The sequence below is a fragment of the Pristis pectinata genome, chromosome 7, assembly GCF_009764475.1.
Source record: "Pristis pectinata isolate sPriPec2 chromosome 7, sPriPec2.1.pri, whole genome shotgun sequence".
Taxonomy (NCBI): Eukaryota; Metazoa; Chordata; class Chondrichthyes; order Rhinopristiformes; family Pristidae; genus Pristis; species Pristis pectinata.
In genome coordinates, this window is record NC_067411.1 from 683,800 (window position 1) to 704,633 (window position 20,834).

A 20,834-nucleotide genomic window follows, 5' to 3' on the forward strand; every position below is an offset into this window, starting at 1 on the left:
CTGGTTGCATCACAGCCTGGTATGGAGGCTCCAATGCACAGGATCGCAAGAGGTTGCAGTGGGTTGTCGACTCAGCCAGCTCCATCCCCACTATTGAGGACGTGATGAGTCATGAAGGCGGCATCCATCACTAAGGACCTTCACCATTTGGGATATGCCCTCTTCTCGTTGCTAATATCAGGGAGGCCTGAAGACTCGCACTCAGTGATTCAGGAACAGCTTCTTCCCCTCCACTATGATATTTCTGAATGGTCCATGAACACTACATTGTTGTTCCCTTTTTTACGCTATTTATTTATGTAATTGATAATTTTATATTTTTGCACTGTACTGCTGCCGCAAAACAACAAATTTCACATCCTATAAGTCAGGCTCAATTCTGGCTGCTGTCTGTAAGGTGTTTGTATGTTCTCCCCGTGCCTGCGTGGGTTTCCTCTGGGTGCTCTGGTTTCCTCCCACATTCCAAAGATGTACGGGTTAGGAGGTTGTGGGCATGTTATGTTGGTGCCGAAAGCATGGCGACACTTGCGGGCTGCCCCCAGAATACTCTACGCAAAAGTTGCATTTCACTGTGTTTCGATGTACATGTGACTAATAAAGATATCTTATCTTGCCTGTGCTGGAAAGATCTCCCATTGTTCCATTGCTGTATTACTTGCTGATCTTTATTTCTGCTACCTTGACCTTCCTCCCTTTGAAGTTTGCCTCCACAAATTAAGAAACTGTCAATTAAGTTCCTGTTTTAAATTGGGGCTGAAATGTAATCACAGTGCTGTGTGCAAGTAACATGAAGAGAAATTAACATGTTTACCTTTTAATTTACCTTTTAATCAAGGTATCCTTTTCCCCTTCAATAAACTTTCTTTAAGAAAATTAAAAATCGCACCTCCAAAATTTTTTCATCTTTAATCCAATAGGCAGCCAAGTGGTGCAAGAAATGACAGTGTAGAAGGAAGGACCTAATTCCTACTTCAGCAGGGTCAAAAACAAGGAGACAGATTTAAAGTAATTGGTAAAAGGATTATAGAGTCTCTCCAAGATATTTTGGATATTATAGAGTAATACAGCATGGAAACGGGCCCTTTGGCTCAACTCGTCTATACCAACAATGGTCCCATTTGCCAGTATTTGGCCCATATCACTCTAAACCCTTCCTATCCATGTACTTATCCAAATATGTTTTAAATGTTGTTATTTACCTGCCTCAGCCACTTCCTCATAGAGCCATACAGCACGGCCTTCCGCCCATACATGTCCATGCTGACCACGATGAATATTCAAGCTAATCCCATTTCCCAGCACTTGGTCCGTATCCCTCTAAACTCTTTTCATCCATCCACATAATACTGAAGTGTATCTTATGTACCTGCCTCAACCACTTCATCTGACAGCTAGTTCCATATATCTACCATATATATGTAAAAAAAATTAGACCTAACCTTAAAATATCCTCTAATTTTTGATGCCCCAACCCTGGAAAAAAAGACTGCCCACCCCATCTATCCCCCTCATGATTTTGTATACCTCTGAGATCACGCCTCATTCTCCTATGCTCGAAAGAGTAAAGGTCCAGCCTGTCTAATCCCTCCCTATAACTCAGTCCCTTGAGTCCTGGCAACATCCTTGTAAATCTTTTTTGCACTCTTTCAGTTTAGTCACATTCTACCTATAATAGGGTGACTAAAACTGAACACTATAAATCACGTGTGGCCTCACCAACGTTACAACATAGAATTACAACATAACCTCCTGACTTATATATTCAATGTCTTGACTGATGAAGGTGAGCATGCCAAAAGCTGCCTTCACTGCCTTGTCTACCAAACAATGCACCTGTACTCCAAGGTCCCTCTGTTCTACAACAGTACCCAGGGCCCTTCCATTCAATGTGAAAGTCCTACCTTGATTTGTCCTTCCAGAATGTAAAACTTCACACTTATCTGAATTAAATTCCATTTGCCATTTGTCAGCCCACCTACAGCTGATCGAGATACCGCTGCAATCCTTGATACTCCTCTATCTGCAACACCACCTATTTTAGTCTCAGCTGCAAACTTACTAACTTCCTTGTATATTCTCATCCATATCGTTAATATAGATGACAAATAACAATAGGTCCAACATTGACCCCTGGAGCACATCACTAGTCACAGACCTCCAGTCTGAGAAACATCCTTCCACTATCACCCTCCTTTTCCTACCAGCTGTCCAATTTTGTATCCAGTTTGCTAACTCTCCTTGGATACCATGTGATCTAACCTTCCAGAACCGTCTATCTTTGTAAAACCTTATCAAAAGCCTTACTGAAATCCATACATACTATGTCTACTGCCCTCCCCTCGTCAACCTTACTTGTCACTTCATCAAAAAACTCAATCAAATTTGTAAAGATGTCCCATGCATGAACCCATGCTGACTACCCCTAATCAACTCCTATCTTTTGAAATGTAAGTATATCTGAGACTAAAATAGGTGATAAGACTAAAATAGGTGGTGTTGTAGACAGTGAAGAGGAGTATCAAGAATTGCAGCGGTATATTTCCAGCAACTTGCCTACTACGGATGTTAGGCTAATAGGTTTATAATTACCAGGTCTATCCTTACTGCCCTTCTTAAATAAAGACACAACATTTGCAATCCTCCAGTCTTCTGGCACCTCATCAGAGGACGGTGATGTTGCAAATATCTCAGCAACAGCTCCTGCAATTTCTTCTCTAGCTTCCCATAATGTTCTTGGATACATCTCATCCATACCTGGAGATTTCTCTACCTTTATGCATATTAGCACATATAACACCTCTTCCACTGTAATATGGACTGCTCCCAAAACACCTCTATTAACTTTGCCATGTTCCCAAGTCTTCACAACTTTCTCCATGGTAAAAAGAGAGGAGAAATATTCATTGAGATCTCTGTCCATCTCTAGCGGCTCCACACACAGATTTCCAACTCGGTCTTTGAGGGGCCCTATTCTCTCTATAGTCACTCATCCCTTAATATATATTTTTTAAAATCTCTTGGAATTCTCCTTAATTTTCTCAGTCAAAGCCATTTCATGCCTCCTCTTGGCTCTCTTAATTTCCTTCTTGAGTATACTCTGGCATCCTCTATGTACCTCCAGTGATTCACTTGATCCCAGCTGCCTATATCTGACCCAAGCTGCCTCTTTTTTCTTGACTAGAGTTGCAATATCCCTTGAAATCCAGGGTTCCCAACTCCCAGCAACTTCACCTTTTATTTTAACAGGAACATGTAGGTTCCTCTGGCACCTGATTTCCATATACGCACCAACCCCTGCGTAAAGAAGTTGCCCCTTGGGTCCCTTTTAAATCTTTCATCCCTCACCTTTAACCTATGCCTTCTAGTTTTTAGTTCCCCTTCCCTGGGAAAAAGACTATGTGCATTCACCCTATTTATGCCCCTCATGATTTTATACACCTCTATAAGGTCACTCCTCAATCTCCTATGCTCTAAAGTCCTAGCCTGTCTAACCTCTCTCTATAACTCAGGCCGTCAAGTTCTGGCGACATCCTCGTAAAGGAATAAAGGCATCTGAAATGGGCATTATCTTATTGGAAAGGCAGGACAGACATAAGAGACCAAATGACTTATTCTGGTTTCTGATTCTTAAAATTTTTTCATCCAGAGAATAGAATACATCTGGTAATTGCTGCTTGAAAGGGTGATAGAAGAAGTTCCCATCACATTTAAAATGCCTTTGATGACCTGTGATTGCAGGGATATGGTTCCAGTGTTGGAAGACTTATACAGCACAGAAACAGGTGCTTTGGGCCAACTTGTCCACGCCAAGCAAGTTGTCTACTTGATCTAGTCACACATGTCCGCATTTGACAAATATCCCTTTAAACCTTGATACCTAAATGTGTTTTAAACATTGTAATTGTACCCACCTCTACATCTTCCTCTGGATGCTCATTCCATAGACCCACCACCGTCTGTGTGGAAAAATTTGCCCCTCAGGTCCCTTTTAAATCTTTCCCCTCTCACCCTAAACCTATGTCTCCCCCCCCCCAGCTTTGGATTCCCCATTGCTGGGAAAAGACCGTTATCATCTATTTTATCCGTGCCTCCCATAATTTTAAACATTTGTATAAGGTTGCCCCTCAAATTTTCCTACGTGCCAAAGAGTAAAGACCTAACCTGGCCAACCTCTCCCTATAACTCAGGCCCTCTAGTCCTGGCAACATACTCTTAAAACTTTTTTACACTAATTTGCACTATTCTTGTAATTTATAGTAATTTTATGCCTTTGTACTGTACTGCTGCAAAACAACAAATTTCTCATCATATAAGTCAGTGATAATAAATCTGATTCTGAGATGGAATTTAACTCGGACAAGTGCGAGATGTTGCACTTTGGTAAGTTAAACCAGGGCAAGACTTGCACTGTAAATGGCAGGGCCCCGGAGAGTGCTGTAGATCAGAGAGACCTAGGGGTACAGGTACAGAGTTCTCTGAAAGCAGAGGCACAGGTAGACAGGGAGGTGAAAAAGTGTGTTTGGCATGGGCATTCAATACAAGAGTTGGGATGTCATGCTACAATTGTACAAGTTGTTGCTGAGACCAATTGTACTGTGTGCAGCTTTGGTTGCCCAGATATAGGAAGAATGCCCTTAAGCTAGAAAGGGTGAAGATGGTTCACGAGGATGTTGTGGAACAGGAGGGTTCGAGTGAAAAGTAGGCTAGGACTGTTTTACCTGGAGCATAGGAGGTTGAGGTGTAACCTTATAGAGGTTTATTAAATCATTAAGGGACATAGATAAGTTTTTATACCAGGGTAGGGGAGTTTAAAACTAGAGAGCATAGGTTTGTGAGAGGGGAAAGATTTAAAAGGGACCTGAGGGGCAACTTTTTCCACACAGAGGGTGGAAAGTATATGGAATGAGCTGCCAGAGGAAGTGCTTGAGGCAGGTACAACAGTATCATTTAAGAAGCACCTGGATAGGGTGGGGCTTGGAGGGATATGGGCAGAATGCAGGAAATTGTGACTGGCTGGGTGGACTATGTGGTTGGCATGGACTTATTGGGCTGAAGGGCCTGTATGCATTGCTGTATTGCTCTATGACCCTAAAAGGAATGTTCTGCCATTCTTTGGCCCACTCCCCCAGTTGATCTAGATCCTGTTGTAATCTTAGATAACCCTTTTCACTGTCCACCACATCATCAATTTTGTTGTCATCCGCAAACTTACTAACCATATTAACAACAGTGTCATCCAAAACATTAATGCAGATGATTAACAACAGTGGACCCAGCACGTTCCATGCGGCACACCAATGGTTACAGGTCTCCAATCTGAAAAACAATCCTCTACTGCCACCCTCTGATTCCTTTCACCAAGCTAATTTTGTAACCAATTGGCTAGCTTGCTTTAGATCCCATGTGATCTAGTCTACCAGGCAGGACCCTATCAAAGACTTAGCTGAAGTCCATGTAGACAATGCCCACCGTGCTGCCCTCGTCAATCCTCTTCATTGCCACCTCCAAAACATCAATCAAATTTGTGAGGCACGATTTCACACACACAGCCATGCTGACTATCCCCAATCAGTCCTCGCCTTTGTAAATGCTGGTAGATTCTGTCCCTCAGAATTCCTTCCAGTAACTTTCCTACCACAGATGTTGGGCTCACTAGCCTGTAGTTTCCTGGTTTGTCCTTGCAGCCCTATTAAAGTAAAGGCATAACATTTGCCACCCTTCAGTCTTCTGGTACCTCACCTGTAGCTAAAGAAGATGCAAATATCTCTGCCAGGGCCCCTGAATTTCTTCCCTAGTTTCCCACAATGACCTAAGATACACTTGATCTGGCTCTGAAGGAATTGTCCACCTTAATTTGCCTTAATGAAAGACACAAGAGGCATAGATCGAGTGGACAGTCAGAGACTTTTTCCCAGGGCTAACATGAGGGGACATAATTTTAAGGTGATTGGAGGAAGGTATAAGGGGGATGTCAGGGGTAAGTTTTTTTTAACACAAAGTGGTGGGTGTGTGGAACGCACTGCCGTATTGGTTTATTATTGTCACTTGTGCCGAGGTACAGTGAAAAACTTGTCTTGCATATCGATTGTACAGGTCAATTCATTACACAGTGCAGTTACATTGAGTTAGTACAGAGTCCATTGATGTAGTACAGGTAAAAACAATAACAGTACAGAGTAAGGTGTCACAGCTACGGAGAAAGTGCAGTGCAATAAGGTGCAAGGTCACAACAAGGTAGATCGTGAATTCATAGTCCATCTCATTGTATAAGGGAACCGTTCAATAGTCTTATCACAGTGGGGTAGAAGCTGTCCTTAAGTCTGGTGGTACGTGCCCCCAGGCTCCTGAATCTTCTACCCGATGGAAGAGGAGAGGAGAGCAGAGGTTGTGGGGGCAGATATATTAGGGACATACAAGAGACTCTTAGATAGACACATGAATGATAGAAAAATAGGGGGCTATGTGGGAGGGAAGGGTTAGATAGATCTTAGAGCAGGATAAAATGTCAGCACAACGTTGTCGGCTCAAGGGCCTGGCCTGTACTGTGCTGTGGTGTTCTGTGTTCACGATGATGCTGGAGGTACTCAGCAGGCCAGGCAGCATCTGTGGAGAAAAGCAGGTTGTCAATGTTTCGGGTCGGGACCCTTATTCAGGGCTGAAGATAGGAAAAGGGGAAGGCCATTATATAGGAGGGAAAAGCAGAGCAGTGATAGATGGACAAAAGAAGAGAGGCGGGGGTGGGCACATGTGCTCATAGGTAGATGCAGGTAAGAGATGATAGGTGTGGGGGAGGGGGGAGAGCAGATCCACCAGGGGATGGGTCAAAGGTAAGGAGAAAAAAAAGAGGGGAGGAAAAAAAGAGAGAGGCTGGGAACGGGAAGAAGAGAAGAAGCATGGTGGGGGTGTTTTGGGGAAGGGAGGTGGGGATTACTTAAAGTGGGAGAATTCACTGTTCATGCCTGAAGGTTGCAGTTACGGACAGAGCACAGGTGTTCTGCGAAATGGTCACCTAGTCTGCATTAGCCTCATCTATTTGCTTGCATTTGGTCCATATCCCTTTAAGTCTTTCATATTCATGTATTGCAATTGTACCTGTCTCAACCACTTTCTCTGACAGCTCGTTCCATATACCCACCACCCTCTGGGGGAAAAAGTTGCACCTCAGGTCAGTTTTAAATCTTTCCCCTCTAACCTTAAATCTATGCCCTTTAGTGTTAGACTCCCCTGCCCTGGGGAAAAAGACCATGACCATCTACCTTATCTATGCCACCCATGATTTTGTAAACCTGTAAAAGGTCATCCCTTAGCCTCCTACATTCCAGGGAAAAATGTCCCAGCCTATCCAGTCTCTACTTATAACTTGAGCCCTCTGGTCCTGTAACATCCTTGTGAATCTTTCCTGCACCCTTTTCAGCTGTCCTTCCTATAGCTAAATGACCAGAACCGCACACAGTACTCCTACATGCTGTCTCACCAACATCTTGTACAGTTGTAACATGATGTCCCAACTCAATACCCTGACCTCTGATGGCACGCATGCCAAACCCTGCCTTCACCACCTTGTCTATCTGTGTCTCCACCTTCAGGGAACTATATACTTGCATCCCTAAGTGTCTCTATTTTGCAATACTCTCCAGTGTCTTGCCAGTTACTGTGTAAGCCCTGTCCTGGATTTATTTCCCAAAATGCATCACTTCACACTTGTCCGAGCCAAATTCCATCTGCCATTCCTTGGCCCTCTTTCTCTCTCAATCATGGGCAACATCAATACAGTAGTTGAAAAGAACCTTTGCTTGATGAGTGGTGGATTGGAACAAACATTGGTTTGGGTGGAACTAAATGATAGTAGGGAACAAAAATTGTTTGTTTAAAGGTCTCTGGATAGAAGTTATGTTGGACATGATGTAAATAAAGAAATCAGTGGTGTATATAAAGGGTAATGTGGTTAATCATGGGGGACTCGAATTACAAATGGACTGGACAGATCAAATTAGTATGCACTATAGAATGGATATGATAGTGCTAGAAAGAGTACAGAAGAGATTCACAAGGATGTTGCCTGGTATTGAGATATTGGATAGGTCTATGCTCTACCTTCTGGACGAAAAAAATTCTTCTTGAGTTATGTAACACGAAAACTGGCCCTTTGGCCCTCCAACAAGCTATCAAGCATCCATTTATGCTCATCCTACTATCTTTTAATTCTCCCCATAGTCCTACCAATTTCTCCCCACCGCCAAATTCTGCCACTCACCTATGCAATGGGGCCAACTTACAGTGGCTAATTAACCTGCCAATCTGCATGACTTTGGAATGTGGGAGGAAACAGAAGCATCAGGTAACAACCTACATGGCCCTAGGAAGAACACACAAACTCGACGCAGACAGCACAGGATATCAGGATTGAAGCCCAGGTTGCTGCAGTTGTGAGGCAGCAGTTCGTCCAACTGTGCCACTGACATTTGAGACGGACCCTGCTTCGAGATGCTTCAACCAGAGCAGACCTCATCCCTTTAAAGCCCATAAGAATTTTGAATGTTTAAATATGATCACCTTTTATTTCTAAACATTAGAAAGTACACATCGTCTGCTTAGTCTATCCTATTAAGTTGATTTCACTGCCTGCATTGGGGAAATTGTGATGTTCCGTAAAGTGCTATCATGCGCTGGATGGGGTAAATGGCTCTGTTCTGCATCCTAGAAATTCTATACAAACCATATAAAGACATTTAAGATAGGGGAAGAGTGTGGTGAATGGATTTTTTTCAGATTACACCTTAGTTCTCATATCCATGGGGTTTTTGTCTGACTCAATTTCAGGTGAAGGAAGTAGCACTGGCCAGCTAACAGCAATGAAATTTGGCTTTATGGTAGATTGGTAAAGTAGTAGATAGTGAAATGGCAGAACCTTACCAGATATTCTTCTAAGCACAGAAATGTGATGTGCCTTGGGAAGACCAATACAGATGATATAAAGATATAGAAAATAGCAGCCAGTAATAGACCATTTGGCCTTTGCTTCTGCTCTGCCATTCAGTGTAACTCTCCATTACATTACTGTTTTAAATGTTGCATCCCTGAATATATGAGTTCTGATTCCAGCCTCCCAAGCAGTGGAGCTCCAAGATTTTTGTACGATTGAATAAATTCTCCTCTCATTCTTTTAAAATCTAAAGAATGCAGGCCAAGTTGATCAGTTCTCTCCTCAAGCCACAGTCCCGCAATCTAGAAATTGGTCTAAGCCTCTATGACAGACGTATCCTTCCTTGGATGAGGAGACCAAAACTGAACATAATACTTAAGCTCACCAAGGCCCAATGTAATCAAACTAAGATGTGCTCCTACACTCAAAACCTCATTCCAATAAAAGTCAACATATCATTTGATTTCTTAACTACCTGTTGCACTTGTATGTTGGCTTTGAGTGGCTGGTGTACAAGGACATTTCCCAATCTGTCATAATTTAAATAATGACATGCTTTTCTGTTTTCCTAACAAAGTGGATAACTTCACATTCATCCACATTATGTTGCACCTGACGTGTCTTTGCCTGCTCACTCAACTGGTCTAAATCACCTTGAAGCCTCTAAATGCACATTTTCTTATAAATGGCATGATCTTGAAGAGGATGATTTTGATTCTGGGATAGAGTTTGTCAATTGTGTTCAAGAAAGTTTCCTTAATCAATATGTAGAGGTCCCAACTAGAGAGAGCGTGATACTGGATCTCCTCCTAGGGAATGAGACAGGACAGGTGACAAGTGAATGTTGGGGAACACTTTGGATCTAGTGATTATAATTCCATTAATTTCAAAATAATAATAGAGAAGGATAGGACTGGTCCTAGGGTTAAGATTCTGAACTGGAGAAGGCCAATTTTGCTAGCGTCAGAAGGGATCTGGCAGGTGTGGATTGGGAAAGGTGGTTTTCCGGTAAAGAGATGTTTGGTAAGTGGGAGGCCTTCAAGAGTGAAATATTGTGAGTACAGAATCTGTATGTTCCTGTTAGAATAAAATACAAGGCTAACAGGTTTGGGGAACCTTGGTTATTAAGGGGTATTGAGGCTCCAGTAAAGGAAAAGGAGGCACATACCAGGTATAGGCAGTTAAGATCAAATGAGGTGATTGAGGAGTTTAAGAAATGCAAGAGAATACGAGAGAAATCAGGAAGGCTAAAAGAGGACATGAGGTTGCTCTAGCAGAGAAAGTGAAAGAGAATCCCAAGGGTTTCGAAAGCTATATTAAGAGCAAAAAGATAGTAAGGGACAAAATTGGTGCTCCGAAGATCAGCTTGGACATCTATGTGTGGAACAGAAAGAGGTGGTAGAGATCTTAAATGAATTTTTTGTTTCTGTATTTACTTGGGAGCCAGACACAGAGTCTATAGAACTGAGGCAAGAGTAGTGAGGTCATGGACTGTATCCGGATTACCGAAGAGGCGGTACTTGCTGTCTTGAGGCGAATTAAGGTGGATAAATCTCCAGGTCCTGGCAAGGTATCCCCTCGGACCTTGTGGGAGGCTAGTGCAGAAATTGCGGGGGCCCTGGCAGAGATATTTAAAACGTCCTTATCCACAGGTGAGGTGCCAGAGGACTCGAGAATAGCTAATGCTGTTCCGTTTTTAATGAAAGGCTCTAAGAATAAGATGGGAAATTACAGGCCAGTGAGCCTGACGTCAGTTGTGGGTAATTTATTGGAAGGTATTCTGAGGGACAGCATTTGGATAGACAGTGCTTGATTAGACGTGACCTGCCATGCACAACGTGGCCTTGTGCACGGCAGGTCATGTCTGACCAATCTTATAGAGTTTTTAGAGGAGGTTACCAGGAAGATTGATGAAGGGAAGGCGGTAGGTATTATCTACATAGACTTTAGCAAGAGCTTTGACAAAGTCCCTCATGGGAGGCTGCTCCAGAAGGTTAAGTTGCTTGGCATTCATGATGAAGTAGCTAATTGGATTCAACATTGGCTTAGTGGGAGAAGCCAGAGAGTGGTAGTAAATGGTTGTCTCTCTGACTGGAGGCCTGTGACTAGTGGTGTGCTGCAGTGATCGGTGCTGGGTCTGTTGTTGTTTAAAATCTATATTACTGATTTAGATGATAATGTTGTCAACTGGATCAGCAAATTTGCGGATGACACCATGATTGGGAGTGTAGTGGACTGTGAGAAAGGCTATCAAAGCTTGCAAAGAGATTTGGACCAGCTGGCAAAATGGGCTGTAAAATGGCAGATGGAATTTAATGCACACAAGTGTGAGGGAGGACAAACCAGAGTAAGACTTGCATAGTGAATGGTAGGGCACTAAGGTGTGGGGAGATCAAAGGGACCTGGGAATCCAGATCCATAGTTCTTTGAAAGTGGCATTACAGGTAGATAGGGTCATAAAGAGAGCTTTTGGCCTTCGCACATCAGGACATTGAGTACAGGAGTTAGGATGTCATGTTGACAAGGTTGCTGAGGCCAAACCTAAGAGTATTGTGTGCAGTTCTGGTCACCTCCCTACAGGAAAGATGTCAATAAGCTTGAAAGTATAAAATTTACATGGATGTTGCTGGGACTTGAGGACCTGGGTTACAGGGATAGATTGAATAGGTTAGGACTTTATTCCTGGGAGCACAGGAGAATGAGGGGAGATATTATAAAGGTATACAAAACTACGAGGGGTATAGATAGGGTGAATGCATGCAGGCTTTTTCCCCTCAGGTTGGGTGAGATTAGTAGAAGTCATAGATTTAGGGTGAAATATTTAAGGGGAATCTGAGGGGAACTACTTCAATCAGAGGGTGGTGCGAGTGTGGAATGGGCTGCCAGCGGAAGTGGTAGATGTGGGTTCAGTTGTAATATTTGGATAGGAGCATGGATGAGATAGGTATAGAGGGCTCTGGTCCGGGTGCAGGTAGATGGGACTAGGCAGAAAACCAGGCCGGCATGGGCTGATAGGCCTGTTTCTGTGCTGTAGTGCTCTTTGATGGTTATATAAGTTTATGGGTTACTTGGATTTATGAATCATTTACTGTATAATCAAAAAGATCAGTTGAGTATTTTATGTAACTGGTTCAGTCTCAACTGAAATATGTGGAGTTATTCTGGGTAATGCACTTTAAGAAGGGTGTAAATGGCTTTAATACAGTGCTGGATATTACCAGGAGTGAGCATAAGTTTAAAAAACTGCTTTGAATGCCCCTCTTGAACAAAGAGGATTAAGAGGTGACCTGCTAGAGGGTTTCAAGATAACAGATTTTCATAAAGAATAACTGTTCCCTCTAAACAGTGGCTCACTAAGTAGAGCTCATAGATTCAAAATTACAATTTAATGAATCTATAATTTGTCAAAATGCAGTATTACCAATCAGCTTTGCTGATAGAATGTGTTCGTCAAGCGATTCCCTGGTGTTTCCAGTATTTTTCTGTTTTTATTTCTTTGTAAGCATTTGCAGTTTTTGTGATTTCACTTCCTACGCAGTTATTTATCACAATATCACTAAATCACTAAAAAGCCAGATACATTTCTTAGCCATTTTTGAGTTAATTTATTTGGGTATAGATATGCCTTCAAGAATGATTATTTCTCCACACTTTGTGTTATTAAAATTTTATAATTGCGTTGTTGAAGAAGAAATGGGCTGTTTAGAAAGAGGGAGAGAGGCTTTATTTGCTTTTTTGGTTTTTCAGTAAGGGGCTAATTATCCATAGTTTTTGCCAGTTGGAGAAGTGAGTTGTTGATTACTGACAACTGTAAGTGAGAGATCTTAATTGAGAATACCGATAAGTACAATAATAAATGTGCAGTATAAAAATATGTTTTGGGATTCTGAGGTATACTGTCACTGGAACAGCAAGGATGTTAACCAACAGAAAATGTTGCATGATTGGAAGAGAATTACATGAGCATAAATATGGGTGAGATTAGTACATGCTGTAGTTAAGTAATTTGAAGTGATCAGAAATGGCAATCACTAAACTTTCAGATACATGTTAACTTTTTTTTATGGAATCACTTATTTGTGCATTTATTTTGTGACAGGTGGAATTGACCAGTCGGTGTTGAAGGAGCTGCCCCCTGATCTCCTTGCAGAGATAGAATCCACAATGCCACTCTGTGAGCGAGTGAAGATGAACAAACGGAAGCGCAGTACAGTAAAGGAAAAGCCAAACTATGCAGAAATCAGCTCAGATGAAGGAGACAATGACAGCGACTTTGAAAGTAAGTAGACTCGGGCTTCGGTTCGGAGGACTTCGGAGCAGCTAAGTGTTTTCTCTGTTTATCACTTTTATTAGGGTTTTTGGGTGTAAGGGTTAGTTTTTTGTTAGGGTTTTTAGTGTAAGGTTTAGATTTTTTAATAAGTTTTTTAAGTAGTCGAGTGGGGGCTGGACTGCGCAGGCGCGGCGCGGGCAGCTTAAAAAACAAACAGCCTAGAGAGCGGGCAGCTGAGTGAGTGGCAGCAGAGTGTTCTGGGCTTTCGCTCAAGGGGCTTCGGCGTGAAGGGGCAAGGAGGGTAAGTAGCTGGTAAGTAGGTAAAGGCAAGGTTTACCTTTTGGTCATTATAGATTTGTAGGTGGGACTAACTAGGGGGTAAAAACAAGGTAGTCAGATGGAGACATGGTCATATGCCACAGCTGTTTGATGTGGGAATTCGTGGACCTTGCTGCGGTCCAAGATGGCCACACCTGCAGTAAGTGCTTGAGGCTGGACGAACTTCGGCTCAGAGTTGATGAGCTGGAGTCGCAGCTACAAACACTGCACAGCATAAGGGAGGGAGAGAGTTATGTAGACACGGTGCATCAGGTGACAGTCACCCCCCTTAGGGTAGGTACATCTGAGGTTCAGGAGGCAGATAGAATGGTGACGGTCAGGGGAGGGAAGAGGAAGAAGAAGTCAGGCAGGCAGACAGGACAGAGAGCCCCGGAGGCTGTTCCCCTCAGTAACAAGTTTTCTGCCTTGGAAGCTGTTGAGGGGGATGACCTGCAGGGGCCTAGCTGCAGTTACCTGGTCTCTGGCACTGGGACTGGTACTGCTGCTCAGAAGGGAAGGGTAGGAAAGAGACATGCGGTAGTGATAGGGGACTTGATAGTCAGGGAAACAGATAGGAGGTTCTGTGGCAGTGAGCATGAATCCCGGATGGTACGTTGCCTCCCAGGTGCCAGGGTCCGGGATGTCACTGATCGGGTCCACAGGATTCTTGAGTGGGAGGGAGAGCAGCCAGAAGTTGTGGTCCATATTGGCACCAATGACATAGGTAGGAAGGGGGATGAGGTCCTGAAGAGTGAGTTCAGGGAGCTAGGCAGAAAATTGAGGAACAGGACCTCAAGGGTAGCAATCTCGGGATTGCTGCCAGTGCCACGTGATAGTGAAGGTAGGAATAGGAGGAGGTGGCAGATAAATGTGTGGCTGAGAAGTTGGTGCAGGAGGGAGGGTTTTAGATTTCTGGATCATTGGGATCTCTTCTCGGGAAGGTGGGACCTGTACAGAGAGCACGGGTTACACCTGAACCAGAAGGGGGCCAATATCCTTGCAGCGAGATTTGCTAGGGTGGTACAGGAGGGTTTAAACTAGTTTGTGAGGGAGAAGGGAACCGGAGGAGTAGGTCAGAGGAAGAAGGGAATGGGGAAAAGTTAGATCAAACAGGTAGAGAGGCTTTGGGGAAGGAGAAGCAGAATACAGGCTGTAAAAGTAGTAAGGTAGATGGACTGAAGTGTGTTTACTTAAATGCAAGAAGTGTCAGGAATAAGGGGGATGAACTGAGGGCTTGGATAAGTATGGGGGACTATGATATCATGGCTATTACTGAGACGTGGCTGACGTCAGGAGAGGAGTGGATATTGAATATTCCTGGTTTTCGGTGTTTTAAGAGGGATAGGGAAGGGGGGAGAAGAGGTGGAGGGGTGGCGATACTGGTCAGGGACACTGTTACGGCTGTGGAAAAGATGGATGTTGTAGAAGGATCATCTCTAGAGTCCGTATGGGTGGAAGTAAGGAACAAGAAAGGAGCAGTTACTCTACTAGGAGTATTCTGTAGGCCCCCCGGTAGCAGTAGAGATATAGAGGAGCAGATTGGCAGGCAGTGTTTGGAGAGAAGCAGAAATGACAGGGTTGTTATAATGGGAGACTTCAACTTCCCAAATATAGACTGGAACCTGCTTAGTGCCAAAGGTTTAGATGGGACGGAATTTGTTAAGTGTGTCCAGGAGGGATTCCTGACGCAGTATGTGGACAGGCCGACTAGAGGGAATGCCATGTTAGATCTAGTTTTAGGAAATGAATCGGGACAGGTGAAGGATCTATTGGTGGGTGAGCATTTGGGGGACAGTGACCATTGCTCCATAACCTTTAAAATTGTCATGGACAGGGACAGGTGCAGAGAGGACAAGAGGTTTTTCAATTGGGGGAAGGGCTAACTACGAGGCTATAAGGAGAGAACTTGGGAGTGTAAATTGGGATGTCCTTTTTGAAGGAAAATGTACCATGGGGATGTGGTCGATATTCAGGGATCTTATGCAGGATGTTAGGGATAAATATGTCCCAGTGAGGCAGAGAAGGAATGGCAGGGTGAAGGAACCGTGGGTGACAAGAGAGGTGGAACGACTTGTTAGGGAGAAGAAGGTAGCATACGTGAGGTATAAGCAGCAAGGTTCAGACAGGGCCCGTGAGGAATATAGGGTAGCGAGGAAGGAACTTAAGAAAGGGCTGAGGAGAGCTAGAAGAGGACATGAAAAGGTGTTGGCTAGTAGGGTTAAGGAAAATCCCAAGGCCTTTTTCAAGTACGTGAAGGGTAGGAGGATGGCTAGGGTGAAGGTAGGTCCGATTAAGGACAAAGGTGGAAGAATTTGCCTGGAGGCGGCGGAAGTGGGAGAAGTTCTGAATGAGTACTTCTCTTCGGTATTCACCAGGGAGAGGGGTCTTGATGATGCGGAAGGGAGTGCTGGTAGGGGTAATGTTCTCGAGGTTGTTGATATCAAGAGAGAGGATGTGTTGAAGTTGTTAAATAATATTAAGACAGATAAATCTCCGGGGCCTGACGGGATTTTCCCCAGGCTGCTTCGAGAGGCTAGGGAGGAGATTGCTGAACCGCTGGTAAGGATCTTTGAGTCCTCGTTGTCTACGGCGGTGGTGCCGGAGGATTGGAGGGTTGCGAATGTGGTCCCCTTGTTCAAAAAAGGTAATAGGGATAGGCCAGGGAATTATAGACCGGTGAGTCTCACGTCTGTGGTGGGTAAGCTGTTAGAAAGGATTCTAAGGGATAGGATTTATGAACACCTTGAGAATCATGGACTGATTAGGGACAGCCAGCATGGCTTTGTGAAGGGAAGATCTTGCCTCACAAGCCTGATAGAGTTCTTTGAGGAGGTGACCAGGAAGATTGATGAGGGCAGTGCAGTGGATGTGGTTTACATGGATTTTAGTAAGGCATTTGATAAGGTTCCTCATGGTAGGCTTCTTCAGAAGGTCAGAGGCCAAGGGATCCAAGGAAGCTTGGCTGTGTGGATTAGGAATTGGCTTGCCTGTAGAAAGCAGAGGGTTGTGGTGGAAGGAGTGCCCTCGGATTGGAAGGCAGTGACTAGTGGTGTCCCGCAGGGATCGGTTCTGGGACCTCTACTTTTTGTGATATTTATAGATGACTTAGATGAGGGGGTGGAGGGCTGGGTTAGTAAGTTTGCAGACGACACTAAGATAGGCGGTGTTGTGGATAGTGTGGAGGGCTGTCGGAGCTTACAGAGGGATATTGATAGGATGCAGAGCTGGGCTGACAAGTGGCAGATGGAGTTCAATCCGGAGAAGTGTGAGGTGGTACACTTTGGAAGGACAAACTCCAGGGCAGAGTACTGGGTGAATGGCAAGGTACTTGGCAGTGTGGAGGAGCAGAGGGATCTGGGGGTTCATATTCACAGTTCATTGAAAGTTGCCTCACAGGTGGAAAGAGCAGTTAAGGCGGCCAATGGGATGTTGGCTTTCATAAATCGCGGGATTGAGTTTAAGAGCCGCGGGGTGATGATGCAGCTTTACAAAACTCTAGTTAGGCCACACTTAGAGTACTGTGTTCAGTTCTGGTCACCTCATTATAGGAAGGATGTGGAGGCGTTGGAGAGGGTGCAGAGGAGATTTACCAGGATGCTGCCTGAATTGGAGAGTATTGAATATGAGGAGAGGCTTAAGGTGCTAGGGCTTTATTCACTGGAAAGGAGGAGGATGAGACATGATAGAGGTATATAAAATATTGAGAGGAATAGATAGAGTAGACAGTCAGCGCCTCCTTCCCAGGGCACCAATGCTCAAGACGAGAGGTCATGACTTTAAGGTTATGGGTGGGAGGTTCAGGGGAGATGTCAGAGGGAGGTTTTTCACCCAAAGAGTGGTTGGTGCATGGAATGCACTGCCTGGGGTGGTGGTGGAGGCAGATACATTGAACAGGTTCAAGAGCTTGTTGGATAGGCATATGGAGGAACGTGAGATATAGGGATATGCGGGAGGAAGGGGTTAGGTAGTGTGAGGGTGGTCTGATGGACGGCACAACATGGTGGGCCGAAGGGCCTGTTTTGTGCTGTATGGTTCTATGGTTCTAATTATTTGAGTAATGGAGTAGATCTAAGATATCTGGGTAAAAAAAACTTAATTGCAAAAAGTAGTAAGGAAAGATCAGAATCAGGTTTACTATCGCTGGCATATGTCGTGAAATTTGTTGTTTTGTGGCAGCAGTACAGTGCAGGACATAAAGACAAAAATTACTATGTTGCAAAAATACATAAATAGTGCAAAAGAGAAATAATGAGGTAGTGTTCATGGACTGTTCAGATGGCGTAGGGGAAGAAGCTGTTCCTGAAACGTTGAGTATGGGCCTTCAGGCCCCTGTACCACCTCTCTGATGGGAGTAACGACAAGAGGGCATGCCCCGGATGGTGAGGGTCCTTAATGATGGATGCCGCCTTCTTGAGGCGCCACCTTCTTGAGGCACCACCTCTTGAAGATGTCCTCAATGGTGGGGAGGGTTGTGTCTGTGATGCAGCTGGCTGAGTCTACAACCCTCTGTAGCCTCTTTCGATCCTGCTCATTGGAGCCTCCATACCCAACTGTGATGCAACCAGTCAGAATGCTCTCCACTGTATATCTCTAGAAATTTGCAAGAGTCTTTGGTGACATAATAAATCTCCTCAGACTCCAAATGAAGTAGAGCCACTGGTGTTCCTTCTTTGTGATTGTATCAGTGTGTTGGGCCCAAGATAGATCCTTTGAGATTTTGATGCCCAGGAACTTGAAGCTGCTCACCCTTTCCGGCACTGAACCCTCAATGAAGCCTGGTGTGTGTTCTCCCGACTTCCCCTTCTTGCAGTCCACAATCAGTTCCTTGGTCTTGCTGATGTTGAGTGCAAGCTTGTTGTTGCGACACTACTCATCCAGCCGATCTATCTTGCTCCTGTATGCCTCCTGTTCACCAACTGAGATTCTGCCAACAACAGAGGTGGCATTGGCAAATTTATAGATGACGTTTGAGTTGTGCCTAGCCACACAGTCATGAGTGTAGAGAGAGTAGAGCAGTGGGCTAAGCACGTATCCATGAGGTGTGCCTGTGTTGATTGTCAGCAAGGAGAGATGTTACTACCGATCTGCACTGACTGTGGTCTCCCAATAAGGAAGTCAAGGATCCAGTTGCAGAGGCAGGTACAGAGACCCAGGTTTTGAAGCTTGTTGATTAGTACTGAAGGGATGATAGTGTTGAACAGTAAGCTGTAATCGATAAACAGCATCCTCACATATGTTTTGCTGTTGTCTAGGTGCTCCAAAGCCAAGTGAAAAGCCAATGAGATTGCATCTGCTGTAGACCTGTTGTGGCAGTAGGCAAATTGCAGCGGGTCCAGGTCCTTGCTCAGGCAGGAGTTAATTCTAACCATGACCAACCTCTCAAAGCACTTCATCACAGTATACTGTATGTGAGTGCTATCAGGCGATAGTCGTTGAGACAACTCACTCTGCTCTTCTTGGGCACTGTTATGATTGATGCCCTTTTGAAGCAGATGGGAAGCTCCAAAGCAGCTGTGACAGGTTGAAGATGTCCTTAAACACAATAGCCAGTTGGTCGGCGCAGATTTTCAGTACCCTACTGGGTACACCGTTGGGGCCTGACGCCTTGTGAGGGTTCACCCTCTTGAAGGATGTTCTGACGTTGGCCTCCGAGACAGAGATCACAGGGTTGCCAGATGCTGTGGGGAATCCATAGAACCATAGAAAAATACAGCACAATACAGGCCCTTCAGCCCACCATGTTGTGCCAGCCTTCAAACCACACCTAAGACTATCTGACCCCTTCCTCCCACATATCCCTCTATCTTAAATTCCTCCATATGCTTATCTAACAATCTCTTGAACTTGACCAACGTATCAGCCTCCACCACCACCCCAGGCAGAGCACTCAATGCACCAAACACTCTCTGGGTGAAAAACCTCCCTCTGACATCTCCCTTGAACTCCCCACCCATTACCTTAAAGCCATGCCCTCTTGTATCGAGCATAGGTGCCATGGGAAAGAGGTGTTGGCTGTCCACTCTATCTATTCCTCTTAATATTTTGTACACCTCTATCATGTCTCCCCTCATCCTCCTTCTCTCCAATGAGTAAAGCCCTAGCTCCTTTAGTCTCTCATAATCCATACTGTCTAATCCAGGCAGCATCCTGGTAAATCTCCTCTGCACCCTTTCCAATGCTTCCACATCCTTCCTATAATGAGGCGACCAGAACTGGACACAGTACTCTAAGTGTGGTCTAACTAGAGTTTTGTAAAGCTGCATCATCACTTCACGGCTCTTAAACTCGATCCCACGACTTATGAAAGCTAACATCCCATAAGCTTCCTTAACTACCCTATCCACCTATGAGGCAACTTTCAGTGATCTGTGGCTATGAACCCCCAGATTCCTCTGCTCCTCCACACTGCCCAGAATCCTGCCATTAACCTTGTACTCTGCCTTAGAGTTTGTCCTTCCAAAGTGTACCATCTCACACTTCTCCGGATTGAACTCCATCTGCCACTTGTCAGCCCAGCTCTGCATCCTATCAATATCCCTCTGTAAGCTTCGACAGCCCTCCACACTATCCACAACACCACTGATCTTTGTGTCATCTGCAAACTTGCTAACCTACCCTTCTACCCCCTCATCTAAGTCATTAATAAATATCACAAAAAGTAGAGGTCCCAGAACCGATCCTTGTGGGACACCACTAGTCACAGCCCTCCAATCTGAATGAACTCCTTCCACCACAACCCTCTGCTTTCTACAGGCAAGTTAATTCTGAATCCACACGGCCAAGCCTCCCTGGATCCCATACCCTCTGACCTTCTGAAGAAGCCTACCATGTGGAACCTTGTCAAACGCCTTACTAAAATCCATGTAGACCACATCCACTGCACTACCCTCATCAATCTTCCTGGTCACCACCTCAAAGAACGCTATCAGGCTTGTGAAGGCAAGATCTTCCCTTCACAAAGCCATGCTGGCTGTCCCTAATCAGTCCATGATTCTCTAAATGCTCATAGATCCTATCCTTTAGATTCCTTTCTAACAGCTTACCCACCACAGACGTAAGGCTCACTGTTCTGTAATTCCCTGGACTCTCCCTACTACCTTTTTTGAACAAGGGGACAATATTCGCCACCCTCCAATCCTCCGGTACCATCCCTGTGGACAACGAGGACTCAGATCCCAGCCAATGATTCAGCAATCTCCTCCCTCGCCTCACAAAGCAGCCTGGGGAATATTCTGTCGGGCCCCGGGGACGTATTGGTTTATTATTGTCACTTGTACCGAGGTACAGTGAAAAGCTTGTCCTACAAACCGATCATACAGGTCA

General features: G+C 44.6%; 1 protein-coding gene across 1 annotated transcript in view; it reads left to right on the top strand.

Moving 5' to 3' along the window:
- Window positions 1-20,834, top strand: part of LOC127572471 (nipped-B-like protein) — a 469,472-nt gene that overhangs the window by 195,168 nt on the left and 253,470 nt on the right. Inside the window, exon 11 of the mRNA XM_052019793.1 lies at window positions 13,023-13,202. Within this exon, the coding sequence (XP_051875753.1) occupies window positions 13,023-13,202 (180 nt within the window). The remainder of the gene's footprint in view (window positions 1-13,022; window positions 13,203-20,834) is intronic.